General features: G+C 46.2%; 1 protein-coding gene across 2 annotated transcripts in view; it reads left to right on the top strand.

Moving 5' to 3' along the window:
• cacng5a (calcium channel, voltage-dependent, gamma subunit 5a) overlaps window positions 1–22,060 on the top strand; it is a 182,907-nt gene that overhangs the window by 118,716 nt on the left and 42,131 nt on the right. For both annotated transcript variants that reach the window (XM_077199190.1, XM_077199191.1), the window contains 2 exons: window positions 10,755–10,895; window positions 12,854–12,999. In XM_077199190.1, the coding sequence (XP_077055305.1) occupies window positions 10,755–10,895; window positions 12,854–12,999 (287 nt within the window). The remainder of the gene's footprint in view (window positions 1–10,754; window positions 10,896–12,853; window positions 13,000–22,060) is intronic.

The following is a 22,060-nucleotide window of genomic DNA, read 5'->3' as shown; positions in this document are numbered from 1 at the left end:
GTACACCTCAAGTCCATCTTTTCCAGACATGGCATTCCAGAGCTTTTCTACAGCGACAATGGACCTCAGTTCTCAAGCCAGATGTTCAAAGACTTTGCAGCAGCAAATGGTTTCAGACATGTAACCAGCAGTCCAAAGTTTGCTCAAAGCAATGGGGAGGCTGAGCGTCATGTCCAGACTGTGAAAAGACTACTAAAGAAAGCTAAAGACCCATATCTTGCGCTTTTAGCCTACAGAGCGACCCCATTGGCTAATGGATACAGCCCAGCGCAACTATTAATGGGACGGAGACTTCGTACGCCAGTTCCTCAGCTTCCCTCGTTGCTCATTCCCAGCCTGCCAAATGAGGCTACAGTGGTGTAGAGAGAGAGATAGAGAGAGGAGACTAAAGGACAGTTCAGTGTTTAACAAAAGACATCGTGTGAGAGATCTTTCTCAGCTCTCACCAGGACAATCGGTGTGGATCACAGACACCAAGAGTGAAGGGACTGTCATCTCACCTCATTCTACACCCCCCTCATACATCGTGGAGAGCCCGTCAGGATTCATCAGGAGGAATAGGCATCATCTATTGCCATTGCCTGAAATCACACCAAAGGTTCAAATTCCAAACATACCAGTCTGTCCCACAGAGGGCGCCAGGCTCACACCTAACTGTTCAGAGCCTGCGGTTAAGACTCTAAAGGCAGCTTCCCCAGGTCCTGTCAGAACCAGGTCTGGTAGAAGTGTAATAAAACCTCAAAGACTGGATTTGTGAATACAAAATAGTTATATAAAAAGAAAGTGTTTATTTAGTTGTAAAATTTAAAAGAGAGAAAAAAAGTGTTTTCATTCATGCAGTAAATGTTCATTTAAGTCTGCATTCATCTCCTAGAAAGGGGCATGTGGAGAAATGGGTTTTATTATGAAAGGGGCTTTTATTATGAAGCGTCTAACAGGAAGTACTGGAACTACGAGGTGCTTGGGGGTTGATGTGAAAGAAGTGTGAGTTTGAAATGATGCATGAATAAATGCTGTGCAGTTGCTCTACAATGTGTCGCTTGAATCTATGCCCAATAATACGACAAACTAAATACAACGGATTATAATCAATTATCCATGCAGGGAGGCAAAAATAGATCAATTTCTATATCAATAATCAATCACATTGTGTTATAATTAAATTTTAATATATAAATTGTCTAGAATAGATCGATTCTCAGGATAACTCTTAATGGAATTAATTTATTATCGAATAATCTGTTTGTCCAGCAAACTGACCGTACGATCTTTTATCAAATTTCAAGAGGAGTTATCCTTCTTATAGACTTTCAAGAAAGACTGCTTCTCTGGCCATGAAAAATAGCTTTCTCATTCTATAAAATAAAATACTATTTAAAGTATCAACAATTGTAAAGCTGTAGCTTTGACCGTACATTAAAGGGACTTCGTAATATGAGCAAGAGACAGAGTCAATAAATGCATATACCTGGATTAAATAAAAGGAAAACTGCTTATACCGGTGACTAAAATTACATGGAATAAATGTATATACAACAAAATAAAACAACAAACAATGAGAGAGAGTGAGGGTCAGAGAGTGATAGGAAGAGGAAGATAATAGAGATCACAGAGGGATCACAGATTGGCAAATTACCTGGACAGTTAACCTCTGAGAGACAACAAGAATCAAAAATCACCCTAAAGCGGGGGCAAACAAATCTGAAGAGGAGCTGAAGAGGCGCTGAAGAGGCACTGAAGAGGGGCTGAAGAGGAGAAGAGACCGCTGGTCAAGACTTTAAAGAGGGTCCGAGTTCACACCTCCTGGAGTGAACTGACCAATCGACTTGGAGTTCTGTGAGCGGGAAAACATGTCCTTTGTCTTGTCAAAGGCTCATTTGCGTAGTTTATGATGGGTGTCAGAATTCGTCAGAATTCAGAATTCGTCATTTCGACTCCAGAAAGCTGTGCACAGAGAATCATACATTTTACTGTAATCTCCTGTACATGACCAACTCAGTTAGGCCGAGAGGATTACAATGATACAAAGATTCAAGATACAATGATACCTTGGGATTCCTTTGATGCGGCCAAAGTGAGTAGAGAGGAGGGTGCGATGGTCTCTGGAGAGTATTGCAGAGTCGTAAATTATGTCAGAAAGCAATCTCACCCCAGACTTTCTGGTGCTAAGCCAGTGATTTAGATTGGATGAGTCACTGGTTATGATCTTTAGGAATCTTAGCACAAATGTGTTCATTGCGTTCAGAATGTGCAAATCATGATTCTTGTTCATACACTACAGTCCATACGCTACAACATCATGCAGCACAATCGCTGCTATATAAAGTTAAGGCAACTAAACAACCAAGAGAAATACATGTCAAACTCAAATGTAACATTGGATCTGCACATCCGCATCGGGGGAATAACATTATAATCTTGTTCACGGTAGAGAAAGATGCATGTAGGCTACTGTCACAGTTGTCTGTTGTCTTCATGTGACGTGTCTTCATTAGTTCATCTGTAGCACCTGTCTTGTAAATCTGTTTCACCTGTCTTCACTCATCAATGTTAATCAGTGTATGTATTTAGTTCCCTTCAGTTCATTCAGTCTTCGTCCATTCTACTTTATGCTTAGCGTGTGTGTGGGATCATTCTGCCCGTTTGCCTATCTGTACCCGTGCGTGTTATATTGTATTTTTGAAAGTAAAAGTTTTTGCAATTGGAACTTGGACTTTGCCTTCCTCTGTTCACACCACACCTTGACAGAAGATCGGACCACCCTAAAATGGCCGATGGGGTGCAAATTATCGTCCTGGCTCAGGAGAGCCAAAACTTCCTTCACTTCTTCAAGGGTTATTTCAGCATTGCCATCCACAGCACCCTCGACAACGAGAGTCTGTGTACCTTGTTCCGGATCGGGGCCACTTTTAACCATCGGATCGACCTCCCAGACTCCACCGGACTGAACTGGAAGGAGACCGTTATCCGGTGTCTAGAGAGCGTCGATCCCCGATCCGGAACGCCGTGTGCTGAGACCACCCTGCCGGAGTGTCGTCCAACCGAGTCCGCCCTGCCAAAGTCTCGTCCAAAACCGTCCTGCCTGAGTCTCGTTCCGTCGAGACTGTTCTGCCTGAGTCTCGTACCGCCGAGACCGTCCTGCCTGAGTCTCTTCCAGCCGAGCCTGAGCTGCTTCACGTCAGTCCAGCTTAGCCTGCACTTCACGTCAGTCCAGCCGAGCCTGCACTTAGCATCAGTCCAGCCGAGCCAGCGCATCTCGTCATGCATGCCGAGTCAGAGACTGTTAAAGTCATGCTCCCCGAGCCTGAGCCTTCTGTCTCCGAATTTAATAACTTAAATATTCAACCATGCTAAATTCCAGCCCATAAAAGTACAAGCCCTAAAAATACAATGCATTAAAATACAAGCATGGGTAATGCAATGTATATTTTTTTCAAGTAGTAAAATTCAACAGGCTTTTTTGTTTCAAAAACATTTGGCATTATTTTATTTCCATAGGTTTCACTGAAATATTAATGCAACACAGACCAAAGACATCTAAACAAAGCAAAAACAAGAATGAATGTCTCAAGATGCAACCGTAAAAAGGACAGAATGATCAAACATACCTTATTTGCTCGTCATAGGAGTTAGGTCACACATTACAGTTCGGTACAGGCATTGTAACCGCCGCCTCCTTGCAGTAGATCTCCTGGTGCTGTTTTGACTCTTTTATACATTTATAAGCTCTTAGTGAGGTCTCAGCTGGTAAAAATACCATCATACTGTATGTACTGTACACACATAAAGTGAGCCCATTTGTGACCGATCACGGAAAATAGAGACACAAGTCGGCAGCACAACTTAAGAGCAAAATGAGAAAGAAGCGTTTTTTTTTTTTCAAAATTGGTGTTTTCCGCTTTTTAGCAGAATCTGTTAGTTGAGATCATGAAAAAGCCTCTCCATGTTTAAGATAACAGTATTGGTATATAAGCGTACATTTTGAGGTTGAAATCGGCTTGTTTTCGGAGATTCTAGCATACAGTAGGGGCGTGGCGTGACATGTCATTATCTGTGTGTATTTCCATACTGGATAAGCCGGCTTTTGCCCCCGCCCTCCAAGTGAACAGCGTGGCTACTTATTATGCGCTCTGGCCGGCTCTATCTGATATCAAAATTCAATGAAGATGGACGCCGCAAAGATTGTCGCAGACGAGCTGAACCGTGGCAGTTACACCGAAAATGTTTTGAAGTACTTCTTGGACAAGACACGCTGAAATAGTGAAACTGTTGTGCAAAGGGGCCATAGAACCGGCTGTAAAAGCCTGACTCGCTCAGGGAAGGAGGTACTGGTTCGATGGCCCCTTTGCATTCTTAAAACCCTGGAATCGCTTCCCATGCTTTTACATGTACAGCTAGGGGCAGAATGGCCTCCGGGTTCCGATCGCTGCACTTCGTGGGCTTGGGAAACTGAACCGGAGGTATGGGCGCGGCGCGCTCGCCCTCAGTGCTTGAATACGGCGACTCGCTGACAGCGGTGGCTGGCTGTTTCATATGTGACGTCCCGATTGCTTTGAATGAGGAACGTTTTGTGAACAGGGAACAGACTGAATGGACTGGCAACAATCTCCATAGAACATGAACTGGCACAGAGAATCGAAATAGAGGATGCAGTTAAGACCATTGCTGCGATGAAGGCCCGCCGTGCACGCTGAAACGTAAGTCAAGCTTAATTTGCTCTTTAGACGTTATTTAAGATACTGAACCTGCTGATGATATAATGTGCTTGCGGACATTTCATTTGTGTGTGTTTTACACACATAAGAAAGTGGTGTTAAGAGATTTGCAACAGTAATTTGAGGAGGTGAAATGTGATTATTTGGAAGATTCCTGTCATAACTGCTTAAAGAAAAATGCCAGCAGGCATTTGCCTCCTGCATAAACTTTAATATTGTTGACATTTTGGGCACATGCGCGTTGGGCACTATTTGCGTCATACAGTATGTAGGCCTATGACTTATTGGTCTTTGTGTGTTGTTGCTGGTTTTGCGTTATATGTATGGCATATTGGTCTTTGTTTGTTGTTGCTGGTTTTGCGTTATATGTATATGGCATATTGGTCTTTGTGTGTTGTTGCTGGTATACGTTGCAAATAGAGGGGCAGCACAATTGTTTTTCGCCTAGAGCGGCAGAAGTGCATTCGCCGGTCCTGGGGGTGAGTTTCCATAAACATCAAAGTTTGTCGTTTTGTGTTCATTCTAAGAACACGTACACGTTACTCATGTTTAGTCCATGTTTAGACCTTCCCATACCTACCTATTGTTATTAGCTAGCTCAGGAAAGAAAAAAAAGCTGTAAAGCACAGGGGGGAGCTTTACAGGGGGTATGGCTTATCTAAATGAGATGTAAGTGAGGCCTTTTGTCACTCCTAGCAGCAGAGAGAGGTGAGAACTGCACAATCTTTAGAGGCTGTTGTCTAACCTTTTAGCTTTTTTGACAGCCTACCTTCAAATGGCCACAACTTCTCCAAATATTATCAGATTTCCATGTGTTACACATCGTTGGAAAGCTTGTAGACTACACTTTCAGAATCTATAAATAACTCAAAATGCCCCAGAACCAACATGTGTATCTACTTTCCGTGATCGGTCACATTTAGCCCAGCACACGGCATTGTTTTTGGATGTTCTGTAAGTTCCGTCACAAAATGTACATCATAAAAGTTGTTATTTGATTTGTAAATTTAGATTGTATGTTAAAAATTACAGAGTGAAGTATTCATCCAGTATTCTGGGGCAACTCAAAATGCCCCAGAACCAACATGTGTATCTACTTTCCGTGATCGGTCACATTTAGCCCAGCACACAGCATTGTTTTTGGATGTTCTGTAAGTTCCGTCACAAAATGTACATCATAAAAGTTGTTATTTGATTTGTAAATTTAGATTGTATGTTAAAAATTACAGAGTGAAGTATTCATCCAGTATTCATCTTGCGAATCTCCGATCCCTTCCTAACAAAACGGATGAACTTCTTCTCCTCACCCGCACAAGGATTTTTTAAACTCTGCTGCTCTGTGCTTCACTGAAACCTGGCTGAGTGAAGCCATACCGGACAACGCAATACATCTGCCGGGCTTCCAGCTGTTCCGAGCGGATCGCATCGCGGAGCTAACGGGGAAAACGGGAGGTGGTGGATTGTGTTTCTACATTAACGAAAGTTGGTGCTCAGATGTAACAACACTGAAGAAGATGTGCTCTCCTAATTTAGAGGCACATTTCATAAACTGTAAACCCTTCTACTCGCCTCGGGAGTTTTCCTCTTTCATTCTCGTGAATGTATACATCCCTCCAGACGCGTGCGTGAGCGCGGCGCTACAACAGCTGGCTGAACAAATAGCTGAAACAGAACAAAGGTATCCTGACTCTCTTTTAATCATTCTTGGGGGTTTTAACAAAGCAAATCTTTCCTGTGAACTACCAAAAAACAGACAGCACGTTACATGTCCCGCCAGAGACAGTAATATACTAGACCACTGTTAAACCACAATAAAAAATGCGTATCACTCTGTCCCACGGGCAGCTTTGATGCTCTCTGATCACTGTTTGGTTCATCTCATACCGACCTAAAGGCAGAAACTGAAATCAGCTAAACCTGTAATAAGGACTGTAAAAAGATGGACTAATGAAGCAGAGCAGGATCTTCAGGCCTGCTTTGATTGCACTGATTGGACTGTTTTTGAAGCTGCTACCAACGATCTGGATGAGCTCACAGATACTGTAACATCATATATAAGTTTCTGTGAGGATACATGCATTCCTACCAGGACATTCTTATCATTTACTAATGATAAACCATGGTTTACTGGGAAACTCAAACACCTTCGTCATGCCAAAGAGGATGCCTACAGAAGTGGGGATAAAATGTTGTATAACCAGGTCAGAAACAGACTGACAAAGGATATCAGAGTTGCTAAAAGGAACTACTCTGAAAAACGGAAGAAACAGTTTTCATCCAACGACCCATCATCAGTCTGGAATGGCCTGAGGAACATCACCAACTACAAGTCACCATCCCCCCGATCTGTGGACAATCAACACCTGGCTGATGATTTAAACTCCTTTTATTGCAGGTTTGAAAAGCCCTCATTCACACCACACACCGGCTCAGACCTGCACTTCACACATTCACCATCACCTCCTGCACTCCCATTCCTCCCCCCTCCTGCCATCCAACCTGAGCTTAAGGTCTGTGTGGAGGACGTGAGTCTTCAAAAAACAGAAGACTAGGAAAGCCTTAGGCCCAGACGGCATCTCATCTGCTTGTCTAAAAGCCTGCGCTGACCAACTGGCCCCGGTCTTCACGCGGATCAAGTTGGTGGTGGGGTAGGGGTGGTGATGGCGCAGTGGATAAGACACATGCCTTTGGTGTGAGAGACCCGGGTTCGAATCCACTGTGAGACACCAATGTGTCCCTGAGCAAGACACTTAACCCCTAGTTGCTCCAGAGGCGTGCGACCTCTGACATATATAGCAATTGTAAGTCGCTTTGGATAAAAGCGTCAGCTAAATGAATAAATGTAAATGTAAAAATGTAAATGTAAGTTCCCTGCTGCTTCAAGCGCTCCACTATCATTCCGCTCCCCAAAAACCCCAAAATCACTGGACTTAATGACTACAGACCTGTCGCTCTCACGTCTGTGGTCATGAAGTCGTTTGAAAGACTGGTGTTGACCCACCTGAAGGACATCACTGGACCCCTGCTGGATCCCTTTCAGTTTGCTTACAGAGCAAACAGGTCTGTGGATGATGCAGTCAACATGGGACTGCATTTTATCCTGCAACATCTCGACAGACCTGGGACTTATGCAAGGATCTTATTTGTGGACTTCAGTTCGGCCTTCAATACCATCATGCCTGACCTTCTCACAGCCAAACTGACCCAGCTCTCCATACCATCCTCGATCTGTCAGTGGAACTCCAGCTTCCTGACGGACCGGCAGCAGCGAGTGAGACTGGGGAAACACACATCCAGGACTCTCACCACCAGCACTGGCGCCCCCCAAGGGTGCGTTCTCTCCCCACTGCTCTTCTACCTGTACACTAATGACTGCACTTCTAAAGACCACACTGTCAAGCTCTTGAAATTTGCAGACGACACCACTGTCATCGGTCTCATCCAAAACGATGACGAGTCTGCTTACAGACTGGTGGTTGAACAGCTGGCTGTCTGGTGCAGTTATAACAACTTTGAGCTGAACACGCTCAAAACAGTGGAGATTATCGTGGACTTCAGGAGGAACAGCCCAGCACAGCCCCCACTCACCATCATGAACAGCACTGTGGAAGCAGTGGAGTCATTCAGGTTCCTGGGCACTACCATCTCTCAGGACCTGAAGTGGGACAATCACATAGACTCCATTGTGAAAAAAGCCCAGCAGAGACTGTACTTCCTTCGCCAGCTGAGGAAGTTCAACCTGCCACAGGAGCTGCTGATTTAGTTCTACTCAGCCGTCATTGAGTCTGTTTTATGCACGTCCATCACTGTCTGGTTTAGTTCAGCTACCAAATCAGATATCAGGAGACTACAACGGACAGTCCGGACTGCGGAGAGGATCATTGGTGCCCCCCTGCCAAACCTCCAGGACCTGTACTCTTCCAGAGTGAGGAAGAGAGCAGTTCCTCACTCTGGCGACTCAGATCACTGGCCACTAGAACATCTCGACACAGGAACAGTTTCTTCCCACAGGCCATTTCCCTCCAGAACAGTTAACACACCTCCCAAGGCATATGCCTTTAAGTGCAATACTCCCACTGTTTAGTGCAATACCCTACAACTCAGGTGATACTTATATGTAGATTTATTTATTCATAATATTCAAAACACTGTAAATATGTTCATAATCTGTAAATCTGAAAATGTCTATTCTGACTAAACCCAACTGTGATACTTTTATTCTCATATATTTATAATTTTATATTTTATTCTTATTATTTGTAGTATTATGTTTCTTGTTGTATTTATATTTGTATTTGTATTTGTATATGTCCACTGGAAGCCTCCGTACCAAAACAAATTCCTTGTGTGTGCAAGCACACTTGGCAATAAAGCTCTTTCTGATTCTGATTCTGATTCTGAACACTAAATGAATCAGGACTAAATGTTTAACTGTCTTTTTTGGTCCTGACCAAAATAACCAAATTACAAATGAACATACCCTAAATGTGCTGCACTATGACTTACTACTATAAATATTGTTTAAAAATACTTTAGGATTTTCACAGTTTAAGTTTTTATCTACTAAGATTTGATTGGCTGCTGTCAGGCATTTTTGTTGATCTGCATGATAATGGCAAGTATGCACTTCTGACACAAAAATACATGCTAAATACACAGTGTCAACCTTGGAAAAAACAAACAAACTACTAACCTCGAAAAGTAGCTTAACGACCTTAAAAATGGTTTTCTTGTGTTTTAAATGCAATGAGTGGTTACAATATTGATTTGATTTAGCTAATAGATTGTAGATAATTGATACGTAACTATGGCATTTTTTGTACTACCATTTTTTTCATTTCTTAAAGTATTGTAGTTTCTAGATAGACTGCTTGTATTTACTTTTTTAGCTTTTTTCAGTATCGACTTGGATTTTAGAATTTAACTATTCAAAATACTTTTAACTGTTCATGAAATATCTATTGTAGAAATTAGTAATAAAATCTGAGATTTAATTATTAAGTTGAAGTATTAAATTTTCACAAAAAGTAAAATTTGAGATATGAAAATGTGTAACAGTTAGTCTTTTGACTCTCTATTTGTGATTTGCATATGTATGTCACTGTGTCACAGGTCTCTAAAGGGTTGAATGATTTTCAAGTTGTCTTAGTAGCAGGAATTGATGTCCAATAACACTCCATGTTTGTCTATTCAACTAATCAGTCTCATTTAACCCCTCACATGATCCTCAAATGCAGGGGTGTGTCAAGAGCATTATAAATAGGCATGTGTGCTGGTGGGCTTGGCTGAGGCACTGCTTTAAAGGGTAACTAAACCCCTGGTCAGAGCCTGACTCCACCCACTGGCAATATTTGAAAAAATGCTGGAAAAGTGGGCAGAGCCCATCGGAGGGCGAGGTGTGCACCTGAGACGCGTCTTTCTTTAGGAAAGGGTGTGGTTAACAGGTGGCTGCTTACGTCACGAACCACTGCAACATCCAATAGGAAAATTCAACTGCAGTAGCCACCGTTCAACCTGAAGAGGGCAGCACTCAGACATTTTTACACCGTATATTGAAGAATTAAAACACTTTAAACCCAAATGTCAAAACAATTACTTGAATCAGTGAACAGCAATAATAAAGCCCCAGTCTTACAGATCATTAACTAAAAAAAGTTGGTTTAGGGTTTAGTTACGCTTTAAAAGAGGGTGGCCACAAGTGACATGAGCACAATGAAAAAAACATGATAAAATGTATAATGCTCATGGTTATCCAAGGGAGCTAATTTAAACTTGAATTGAATTTTATCACTGCAACCTATATAGGTAGACTCAGTGGACCCAGTTTGCCACCATGTAGTTCCACCCATGCTCACATGAACACCAAACCTCACATGCACAGTACACCATAAAACTGTACCACCAAGAGGGCATTAGTAAACAGATAGTTTACTTTTGTATTTGCTGTTTATATTTTTGTTACATTAATAGTGATATTATAGAGGTTGTAGGAGAATTAGGTATACATTGTAAGTAATTTTTTTGGGGGTTTGTTTCTAGAAATGATCCGCTCTGCTACTCCTTTTCCACTGGTCAGTCTATTCTTCATGTTCATTGGCTTCGTGCTGAGTAATATTGGACACATCCGTCCACAACGCACTATTCTGGCCTTCATCTCTGGAATCTTCTTTATCCTGTCAGGTGGGTTTGAGTTCAAAGCAGTAAAAAAATGTGGTAGGAAAAGGTTTGCACCCTTCAGTATATACAGCAGGAATGAATCGTGTAATTTTTTTTGGACAATAATATACTTTTTTGATAATAACTTTCAGAGTACTACAATTCTTCTATAATGCAAAAATGAACTAAGAAAAACTAAAATACAGGTGCTGGTCATATAATTAAAATATCATCAAAAAATTGATGTATTTCAGTAATTCCATTCAAAAAGTGAAATTTGGATATTATATTCATTCATTACACACAGAGTGATATATTTCAAGTGTTCATTCCTTTTAATTTTGATGATTATAACTGACAACTAATGAAAACCCCAAAATCAGTATCTCAGAAAATTAGAATATTGTGAAAAGATTCAATATTGAAGACACCTTGTGCCACACTCTAATCAACTAATTAATTCAAAACACCTGCAAAGGCCTTTAAATGGTCTCCCAGTCTTGTTCTGTAGGCTACACAATCATGGGAAAGACTGCTGACCTGACAGGGGTCCAAAAGACGACCATTGACATCTTGCACAAGGAGGGCAAGACACACAAGGTCATTGCTAAAGAGGCTGGCTGTTCACAGAGCTCTGTGTCCAAGCACATTAATAGAGAGGCGAAGGGAAGAAAAGATGTGGTAGAAAAAAGTGTACAAGCAATAGGGATAACCGCATCCTGGAGAGGATTGTGAAACAAAACCCATTCAAAAATGTGGGGGAGATTCACAAAGAGTGGACTGCAGCTGGAGTCAGTGCTTCAAGAACCACCACGCACAGACGTATGCAAGACATGGGTTTCAGCTGTCACATTCCTTGTTTCAAGCCACTCTTTAACAAGACACAGCGTCAGAAGCGTCTTGTCTGGGCTAAAGACAAAAAGGACTGGACTGCTGCTGAGTGGTCCAAAGTTATGTTCTCTGATGAAAGTAAATTTTGCATTTCCTTTAGAAGTCAAGGTCCCAGAGTCTGGAGGAAGAGAGGAGAGGCACGGCACAGAATCCACGTTGCTTTAAGTCCAGTGTAAAGTTTCCACAGTCAGTGATGGTTTGGGGTGCCATGTCATCTGCTGGTCTTGGTCCACTGTGTTTTCTGAGGTCCAAGGTCAACGCAGCCGTCTACCAGAAAGTTTTAGAGCACTTCATGCTTCCTGCTGCTGACCAACTTTATGGAGATGTTGATTTCATTTTCCAACAGGACTTGGCACCTGCACACAGTCCCAAAGCTACCAGTACCTGGTTTAAGGACCATGGTATCCCTGTTCTTAATTGGCCAGCAAACTCGCCTGACCTTAACCCTATAGAAAATCTATCGGGTATTGTGAAGAGGAAGATGCGATATGCCAGACCCAACAATGCAGAAGAGCTGATAACAGCTCTTAACACCTGAGCAGTACCACAGAATGATCGACTCGCCGCATTGTTGCAGTAATTCAGGCAAAAGAAGCCCCAACTAAGTATTGAGTGCTGTACATGCTCATACTTTTCATGTTCATACTTTTCAGTTGGCCAACATTTCTAAAAATCCTTTTTTTGTATTGGTCTTCAGTAATATTCTAATTTTCATCAGTTGTCAGGTTTAATCATCACAATTAAATGAAATAAACATTTGAAATATATCAGTCTGTGTGTAATGAATGAATATAATATCCAAATTTCACTTTTTGAATGGAATTACTGAAATAAATCAACTTTTTGATGGTATTCTAATTATATGACCAGCACCTGTAATAATAATAACTTTTTTTTTAACTTCTGAGAAAGTAATTTGTGCTGGAAGACTGTGTCTAGAAGAAATGGGTGAGAACTGTGTTCAGTTCTCAGAACTTACAGTTCTCTGAAAGGCCAGATAACATTTTTTTTAGTTCAAAATGTGTCACTGCAGCTCTCTTCCTCTTTATTTTTTTTATTAATTTCTTATTTTCTCTTTATTTCTGATACAGGTCTGTCTCTGGTGGTTGGTCTGGTCTTGTATATATCCAGTATTAATGATGAGATGATGAACAGAACAAAAACAAATGAAGCTTATTTCAGTTATAAATATGGCTGGTCTTTTGCTTTTGCTGCAGTCTCCTTCTTGCTTACTGAGGTAACACTTCTGCTTATCTTTTCATCTTTGTTTCACGTCATTTACCAACTGTGCTTACATTCTTTTTTTATCAGTTCACACTGAAATTACGTTTAAATAATTCTAGAATTATTGTCAGATCAGATGGTTTTTTTTAAACTCTTGATCTGGAATGGCAAGCACGATTCAGTAACACTTTAGTTGAGGGTCCAATTTTTGCTATTAACTAGCATGCAAATTACTAGGATATTTGCTGTTTATTAGCAGTTATAAAGCACTTATTAATGACTTATTCTGTATGACCATATTCTACATCCCTTAATCCTACCCAATCCCTAATCTTAACAACTTCCTTACTTACTATTAATAAGCAGTAATTAGGAGTTTATTGAGGCGAAAGTCGTAGATAATTAGTCTTTAGATTATAGTGAGAATTCGACCTTAATCTAAAGTGTGACCGAGGATTCCAGTAAAGCCAAAACTGCTTTCACCACTTCCTCAGGGGTGTTTGACTTTAGCATAATGTCATTTGGGTTTATACCCCAGCCATTAATTTAAAGACTGTTAAACATTACCAGCAATTTATTCAAATAGACATTTATTTATGCCAGGTGTCATGATTGAGGGCATCTTGATTATAGAGCTCCTTGTTGGTCAGGACCCATTAGGGGCTTTTGCACCAGAGAAACCCTTTCATAGTTCCTAGAACTGTTGCCGGAAGTACCCGGATTTTTGTGTGTTCGCGCTCAAAAAAAATCAAACAAATGTCAGTTCTGGTAGGTCATGTTAGTCAAACTCGCATTAGCTAACTCTCAGCTGATCCACGTCTACCTATAGGAATTTCACTGTATACAGATACAGGTCCTTCTCAAAAAATTAGCTTATTGTGATAAAGTTCATTATTTTCCATAATGTAATGATAAAAATTAAACTTTCATATACTTTAGATTCATTGCACACCAACTGAAATATTTCAGGTCTTTTATTGTTTAATACTGATGATTTTGGCATACAGCTCATGAAAACCCAAAATTCCTATCTCAAAAAATTAGCATATTTCATCCGACCAATAAAAGAAGTGTTTTTAATACAAAAAAAGTCAACCTTCAAATAATTATGTTCAGTTATGCACTCAATACTTGGTCGGGAATCCTTTTGCAGAAATGACTGCTTCAATGCGGCGTGGCATGGAGGCAATCAGCCTGTGGCACTGCTGAGGTGTTATGGAGGCCCAGGATGCTTCGGCCTTAAGCTCATCCAGAGTGTTGGGTCTTGCGTCTCTCAACTTTCTCTTCAGAATATCCCACAGATTCTCTATGGGGTTCAGGTCAGGAGAGATGGCAGGCCAATTGAGCACAGTAATACCATGGTCAGTAAACCATTTACCAGTGGTTTTGGCACTGTGAGCAGGTGCCAGGTCGTGCTGGAAAATGAAATCTTCATCTCCATAAAGCTTTTCAGCAGATGGAAGCATGAAGTGCTCCAAAATCTCCTGATAGCTAGCTGCATTGACCCTGCCCTTGATAAAACACAGTGGACCAACACCAGTAGCTGACATGGCACCCCAGACCATCACTGACTGTGGGTACTTGACACTGGACTTCAGGCATTTTGGCATTTCCTTCTCCCCAGTCTTCCTCGAGACTCTGGCACCTTGATTTCCGAATGACATGCAAAATTTGCTTTCATCCGAAAAAAGTACTTTGGACCACTGAGCAACAGTCCAGTGCTGCTTCTCTGTAGCCCAGGTCAGGCGCTTCTGCCGCTGTTTCTGGTTCAAAAGTGGCTTGACCTGAGGAATGCGGCACCTGTAGCCCATTTCCTGCACACGCCTGTGCACGGTGGCTCTGGATGTTTCTACTCCAGACTCAGTCCACTGCTTCCGCAGGTCCCCCAAGGTCTGGAATCGGTCCTTCTCCACAATCTTCCTCAGGGTCCGGTCACCTGTTCTCGTTGCGCAGCGTTTTTTGCCACATTTTTCCTTCCTACAGACTTCCCACTGAGGTGCCTTGATACAGCACTCTGGGAACAGCCTATTTGTTCAGAAATTTCTTTCTGTGTCTTACCCTCTTGCTTGAGGGTGTCAATAATGGCCTTCTGGACAGCAATCAGGTCGGCTGTCTTACCCATGATTGCGGTTTTGAGCAATGAAACAGGCTGGGAGTTTTTAAAAGCCTCAGGAATCTTTTGCAGGTGTTTAGAGTTAATTAGTTGATTCAGATGATTAGGTTAATAACTCGTTTAGAGACCCTTTTCATGATATGCTAATTTTTTGAGATAGGAATTTTGGGTTTTCTTGAGCTGTATGCCAAAATCATCAGTATTAAAACCATAAAAGACCTGAAATATTTCAGTTGGTGTGCAATGAATCTAAAATATATGAAAGTTTAATTTTTATCATTACATTATGGCAAATAATGAACTTTATCACAATATGCTAATTTTTTGAGAACGTCCTTCTTGCGTATGCAACCCACCGTTCCCTGAAGGAGGGAACGGAGGACGTAGTCAACGTCGACTGAATGGGATCACGCCATGGAGCCTATTGTCTTCGAGTATTATTGAACGAGCCAATACACATTGGCGTGCGAGATCTGCATCTCACACTCCGCCCCGCAGCGCGGGTATAAATACGGAAGTGGATGTACGCACCATTTGCTTTTCGCTGAGGAGCCGAGCGTAATTCTGAGTCAGCGGTGGTCCAGCGGTAGTGGCAAGGGGACTACGTCCTCCGTTCCTTCCTTCAGGGAACGGTGGGTTGCATACGCAACCAGGACGTTCCCTTTCAGTCGATAACGTCGGACGTAGTCGACGTCGACTGAATGGGATCACCCTTTGAACACGCCACTAACGCTGCCACCTTCCAGTGCCTAGACAAAAGCCTTCTGATCCTCCCGATCTAGCGGAAAAGGACAGGGCTTAGGCCAGGAAGTTGCTGCTGTTCCACAAGACCCACTCAGCTAGACTTGGTAACACTGGGAAAGCGTGCCCAACATTGGAAGGAAGGGACGCTGCGGAAGCCCAACCAACCCAAAAAAGGGGGGGGGGGGGAATACACATATGAACTGGGCGGAGGGCCGGGCAGTATAACATATGGAATGTCACTGGGGTGGCTCCAGCCTAGAGAGGGGGGAGACCCACCAATTTACAGTGACGGCAGGACTCTGCCAAGGGAAAGACACGGGCTCACTTTGGGGAGCCGTATCGTGGAAGAATACACACATGGGGTCGCCGTAGGGACCGCAACATATGGACCCAGCCTAACACGGGTTCCACACTGCATACGAGTGGTAGGCCTAACACCGGACGTTCCGCCACGTCCGACGTCGGGGGGGGTACGGAGGAGCTCAACAGGTTCCGGACAAGGGAATTCAACCGGAGCGAAACGGCGCACGTATCCGGTCCGTAAGAGGGGAATGGCGCAGCAAGCCGACACCGAACCGGGGCTCACGGTGTTACTGGCTTCTATGAGAAGAGAGCACACGGGAAGCAACCGGTTCGACACGTAGGCTATAGAATCTAGCAAACGTATTAGGTGTCGCCCAGCCCGCAGCTCTACAGACATCTGTCAGCGAGGCACCTTGCGCCAACGCCCAAGAAGCGGCAACACTCCTTGTGGAGTGAGCTCGCAGTCCGGGGGGACAGGGTTCACCTTGGGACTCATACGCCAAGATGATGGCATCCACTATCCAGTGGGCCAACCTCTGCTTGGAGACAGCCTTTCCCTTCCGCTGATCTCCATAACAGACGAAGAGCTGCTCTGAGGTCCTAAAGCTTTGTGTTCTGTCCACGTACAAGCGCAGAGCGCGAACGGGGCAGAGAAAAGCCAGGGCTGGGTCTGCCTCCTCCGGGGGCAGCGCTTGCAGGTTCACCACCTGGTCCCGAAAGGGGGTGGTAGGAACCTTGGGCACATATCCAGGCCGGGGTCTCAGGATAACGGGAGAGTTAGCCGGCCCGAATTCCAGGCACGATTCGCTGACCGAAAATGCGTGCAGGTCCCCTACCCTCTTGATGGAGGCCAAAGCAAGTAGGAGAACTGTCTTTTGGGACAGAATTTTTAACTCTGCTACCTGCAAAGGCTCGAAGGGCGGTCTCTGCAGTGCGGTTAGCACCAGAGATAAGTCCCAAGAGGGTATAGAGGGGAGGCGAGGCGGATTCAACCTCCTCGCTCCCCTCAGGAACCTGACGATCAAGTCATGCTTCCCCAGGGATTTCCCGTCTACTGCATCGTGATGTGCGGCAATAGCGGCGACATACACTTTGAGGGTGGAGGGGGACAGCCGACGCTCCAAAGCCTCTTGCAGGAAAGAAAGCACGGAAATGATCGAACACCTTCGGGGGTCTTCTCCTTGAGAAGCACACCACCCAACGAACAGTTTCCACTTCAGGGAGTAAGCAAGCCTCGTAGAGGGAGCTCTTGCTGAAGTGATGGTATCTACGACTGCCTGTGGTAGACTACCTAGAACCTCCGCGTCCCGTCCAGGGACCACACATGGAGTCTCCAATAGTCTGGACGCGGGTGCCATATGGTGCCCCGTCCCTGAGAGAGTAGATCCTCTCTCAGAGGAATAGGCCAGGGAGGAGCTGTCGAGAGGAGAAAAAGTTCGGGGAACCAGGTTCGGTTGGGCCAATAAGGGGCAACTAGCAAAACCTGCTCCTCTTCCTCCCTGACTTTGCACAGTAGTTGTGCAATAAGGCTCACTGGAGGAAACGCATACTTGCGGAGGCCCCGGGGCCAGCTGTGAGCCAGTGCATCCGTCTCGAGGGAATAAAACAACTGGCAATGGGACGAGTCCGGAGAGGCAAACAGATCTATCTGTGCGGCCCCGAAGTGGTCCCATATCAGCTGGACCGCCTGGGGATGGAGCCGCCATTCTCCCGAGGCCACAATCTGTCGTGAGAGCTCGTCGGCGGCACGATTGAGCAGGCCAGGGATGTGAACGGCACGAAGCGACCTCAGATGCTTCTGACCCCATAGGAGGAGGTGGCGGGCGAGTTGTGACATGCGACGGGAACGTAGACCACCTTGGCGGTTGATGTACGCAACGGTCGCAGTGTTGTCCGTCCGGACCAGTACGTGTTTGCCGAGCAGCGTCGTCCTGAGGCGTCTCAAAGCAAGGAGCACTGCTAACAACTCGAGGCAGTTGATGTGCCAATGCAGGCGGGACCCCGTCCAGGTGCCAGCTACTGCATGCCCGTTGTACGTGGCCCCCCAGCCGGTGTTGGAGGCGTCTGTGGAGACCACAGCATGCCTGGACACTTGTTCTAGGGACACACCGGCCCGGAGAAACGAAAGGTCCGACCACGGGCTGAAGGTTTGGAGTCAGGCCGGGGTGATTCTCACAGGGAGCGTGCCTCTCTGCCACGCCCACCTCGGGACTCGGTCGCGAAGCCAGTGCTGGAGTGGTCTCATATGAAGCAGGCCGAGCGGCGTAACTGCGGCTGCGGCTGCCATATGCCCCAGGAGCCTCTGAAAATGTTTCAGAAAAACCACTGTTCTGCTCTTGATAAAATTCAGGCAGTTCAGCACCGACCGGGCGCGATTCTCTGTGAGGCGCGCCGTGTGTTGGACCGAGTCCAGCTCCAAACTGAGAAAAGAGATCCTCTGCACAGGGGCGAGTTTGCTCTTCTCCCAGTTGACCTGAAGACCCAACTGGCTGATGTGCTGGAGCAGCAAATCCCTGTGTTCGCATAACAGCTCCCGAGACTGAGCTAGTATCAGCCAGTCGTCGAGATAGTTGAGAATGCGAATGCCCTGCTCTCTCATGGGAGCGAGGGCTGCCTCCGTAACTTTCGTAAAGACACGGGGTGACAGGGCCAGCCCGAAGGGTAAGACTTTGTACTGATACGCCTGACCCTCGAACGCGAAACGCAGGAATGGCCTGTGTCGCGGCAGGATGGAGACATGAAAGTACGCGTCCTTCAGGTCGATCGCTGCAAACCAATCCTGGGGACGGACACATTGGAAGATGCGTTTCTGCGTCAGCATTCTGAACGGGAGCTTGTGAAGGGCCCGATTCAGGACTCGCGGGTCCAGGATTGGTCGTAACCCACCCCCTTTCTTGGGTATAATGAAGTACGGGCTGTAAAAGCCGGCCTTCATATCGGCTACCGACACCGGCTCTATCGCGTCCTTCGCCAGCAGGACCGCGATCTCCGCGCGCATGACAGGAGCAGATTCGCTCGACACTGAAGTGTGGCGAATGCCACTGTACTTGGGCGGACTCCGGCGGAACTGAATCGTGTAGCCGAGCCTGAAGGTACGGAGGAGCCAGCCGGACGGGTTGGAGAGCACTTTCCAGGCCTCGACGAACCGGACCAGGGGGACCAAAGGTAACACAGGCATACCCGGGGTGGGGCAGCGCGGTGGAGGACAGGGACCCGGCTCGGAAGGCCCGTGGGCGGCCCGAAGCGGGGTCTGAGTGAGCCGTGCTGCACTTACCTGTCTCCACGGGGCAACAGAGGATGGGAGAGAAGGCGGATGACCGGGTCCTCGACCGCCTCGTGTTGCGGGCTGGCGAACAAGAGGAGGCTGGGGGGAGCAAGGCTGTTCTACAGGGTCGCAAGCCGCCAGCCTCACCCTCTTGGGACCCAGGGACGGAGAAATTCGCTCTTCTGATAATTTGGGTACCACTGGACTCCGGAGAACCAATGGTGGAACGGTAACCATCTGAAGAGTTAGTCCCCCCATCCCTGGGTGGCCTGTCTCAGGAACGTTTCTGACACTCGCCCCCTGGCTGGGCAGTGACTGAGACAGACTGGGCGGCCTGCCTGCTGCTGGTTCTACGCTGGGGCCTGGGTGAAGGCTGTTTCGGAGACCCCGCGGAACCGGAGGCAGCGGCAGGGGGGCGCCCTCGGCGACGAACGGGCGGAGGGACTATCCCCGGCGGCAGGGTGGAGGCAACAGCGGGCCGCCGGGATAGGGTGTGTCGGGGAGCCTCCGTCCGAACCTGGGTGGCAGAGAGCTGTTGGGCGCAGCTCTCCGCCACGTCGCCGAACAACTCAACCTGGGAAATTGGGGAGTCCAGGAACCGAACCTTGTCCGCATCCGCCATGTCAACCAGGCTGAGCCAACGATGGCGTTCCTGGACCACCAAAGTGGACATCGCTAGACCGACCGCACACGCCGCGACGCTCGTACCCCGGAGGGCGAGGTCAGTGGCGGTGCGGAGCTCACTCATGAGCGCCCGGTCCAAACTACCCTTGTGCATGTCCATGAGTGTCTTGGCCTGGTAGACCTGCAACAACGCCAAGGCATGCAAAGAGGAAGCGGCTTGCCCGCAAGCTCTGTAAGCTCTGACCGCCAATCCTGACGCGAACTCACAGGCCTGCGAGGGGAAACAAGGATCCCCCACCCAGGATGCAGCGGCCGTTGGACATAAATGAGTCGCAACAAACCGCTCCACTGGAGGGATAGCCTCATAACCCTTCACCGCTCCTCCGACAAGGGTAGTGAGGGAGGAAGAACTACTTAAGTCGTTTTCAGCAGTAAAAGGTGCCGTCCACGACCAAGTAAGCTCTTCATGCACTTCGGGAAAGAAGGGCACTGGGGCGGCGGGCTGAGAACCAGCACGGCCCGCCCCGAGATACCAATCATCCAACCGAGACTGAACAGGACACGGTGGAGGGTTTCACTCGAGCCCGACAGCCTCGGCGGCCCGTTTCAGCATAGCTGATAATTCTGGATCCGGCTCGGGCAACATTGAACTCCCGGAGGGAGACAACGCAGCCGAGTCGTCATCTCCAGACATCAGCTCACCCTCCGATGCTGCAATCGACATCCTGTCCCCCAGGGGAGCCCCGAGTGAAACCGCTGGCCCACCCATTACAGATGGACCAGCAGATAACACCGGAGGCTCCAATGGTAGCAGTGGAAGGGAGGGGTGAGGAGCCCACAGGGAATGGTTACCGGGCGGGACATCCAACACTACCCTCCGGTCACCCATCCCATGCAGCACCCGGGGGTGGGGCATGGCAATGGGGACTCGCTCTCCGCGGACGAAGGTGAGTCTCGCCCTCAACACTGCGACAGTCATGTTCCCACAGTGAAAACATGAGCTGTCCACAAAAGCTGCCTCAGCGTGCTGTAAGCCCAAACACGTGATACAACAATTGTGACCATCAGAGAGAGACAGGGAACGACCGCACCCAGAAACGCACGGGCGGAATGACATCTTGAAAAAGACGCAAACGCACCCGTGTTGCTCTTTTAGGAAGTGAAAAACTCTCACCAGTGCCGGAGCACACAGGGGAATGACCGCGGCAACACTGACACAGGAATGGTGCACCCTGTGCCAGTGAAGCACTCACTTTCTCGCCCTCAACCGACCGTCAGACAAACAAACACAAACAGAAATTTGGTTGCTGTGAAAACAGCAGTTGAGAGCTTAAAGCTCGCGATCACCGCTGCACTCACGCTGTAACCACCGACACCAGGAGAGACTTCCCAAAGAAGCGCCGACACACTCGCTCGTTGTACAACAACACTCTTCAGATCCAGACATGAAGCTCGGCTCCGAAGCGAAAGGCAAATGGTGCGTGCATCCACTTCCGTATTTATACCCGCGCTGCGGGGCGGAGTGTGAGATGCAAATCTCGCACGCCAATGTGTATTGGCTCGTTCAATAATACTCGAAGACGATAGGCTCCCTAGCGTGATCCCATTTCAGTCGGCGTCGACTACGTCCGACGTTATCGACTGAAAGGGAACTAGGAACGAGTTTAGTTCTAGGAACTCCTTTTTAGACTTCAGAGTAGGGTCTAAACCAGCGCTATAGGAACTATCAGTGATGTTAGAGTAAGCTGATTGGCCAAACGTACGCGAAACAGCAGTTAAAAAAAAAATGTAAAAGCTGTGTAAACACAGATTATAGCCAATATATTTACTCCAGAAACTAACTTAACGAACATGGAAAACAGTGATGATGGGCCTCTTAACCTTTACGCTAAGGAGAAAATCCAACGCAACTTTGTAGGGATCAAACAAAACATGATTCGGCTAGCAACACTGGACATCAACCACACGGCATACGCTAATACCTTTTCATTTACTGTCTACTTTGTATAACAGTTCTATCTAATA

This window comes from Siphateles boraxobius, unplaced genomic scaffold (assembly GCF_051911475.1).
Source record: "Siphateles boraxobius isolate OS27281-9 unplaced genomic scaffold, OSU_SipBor_1 41, whole genome shotgun sequence".
Taxonomy (NCBI): Eukaryota; Metazoa; Chordata; class Actinopteri; order Cypriniformes; family Leuciscidae; genus Siphateles; species Siphateles boraxobius.
This window is presented reverse-complemented; position numbering and strand designations above follow the sequence as displayed.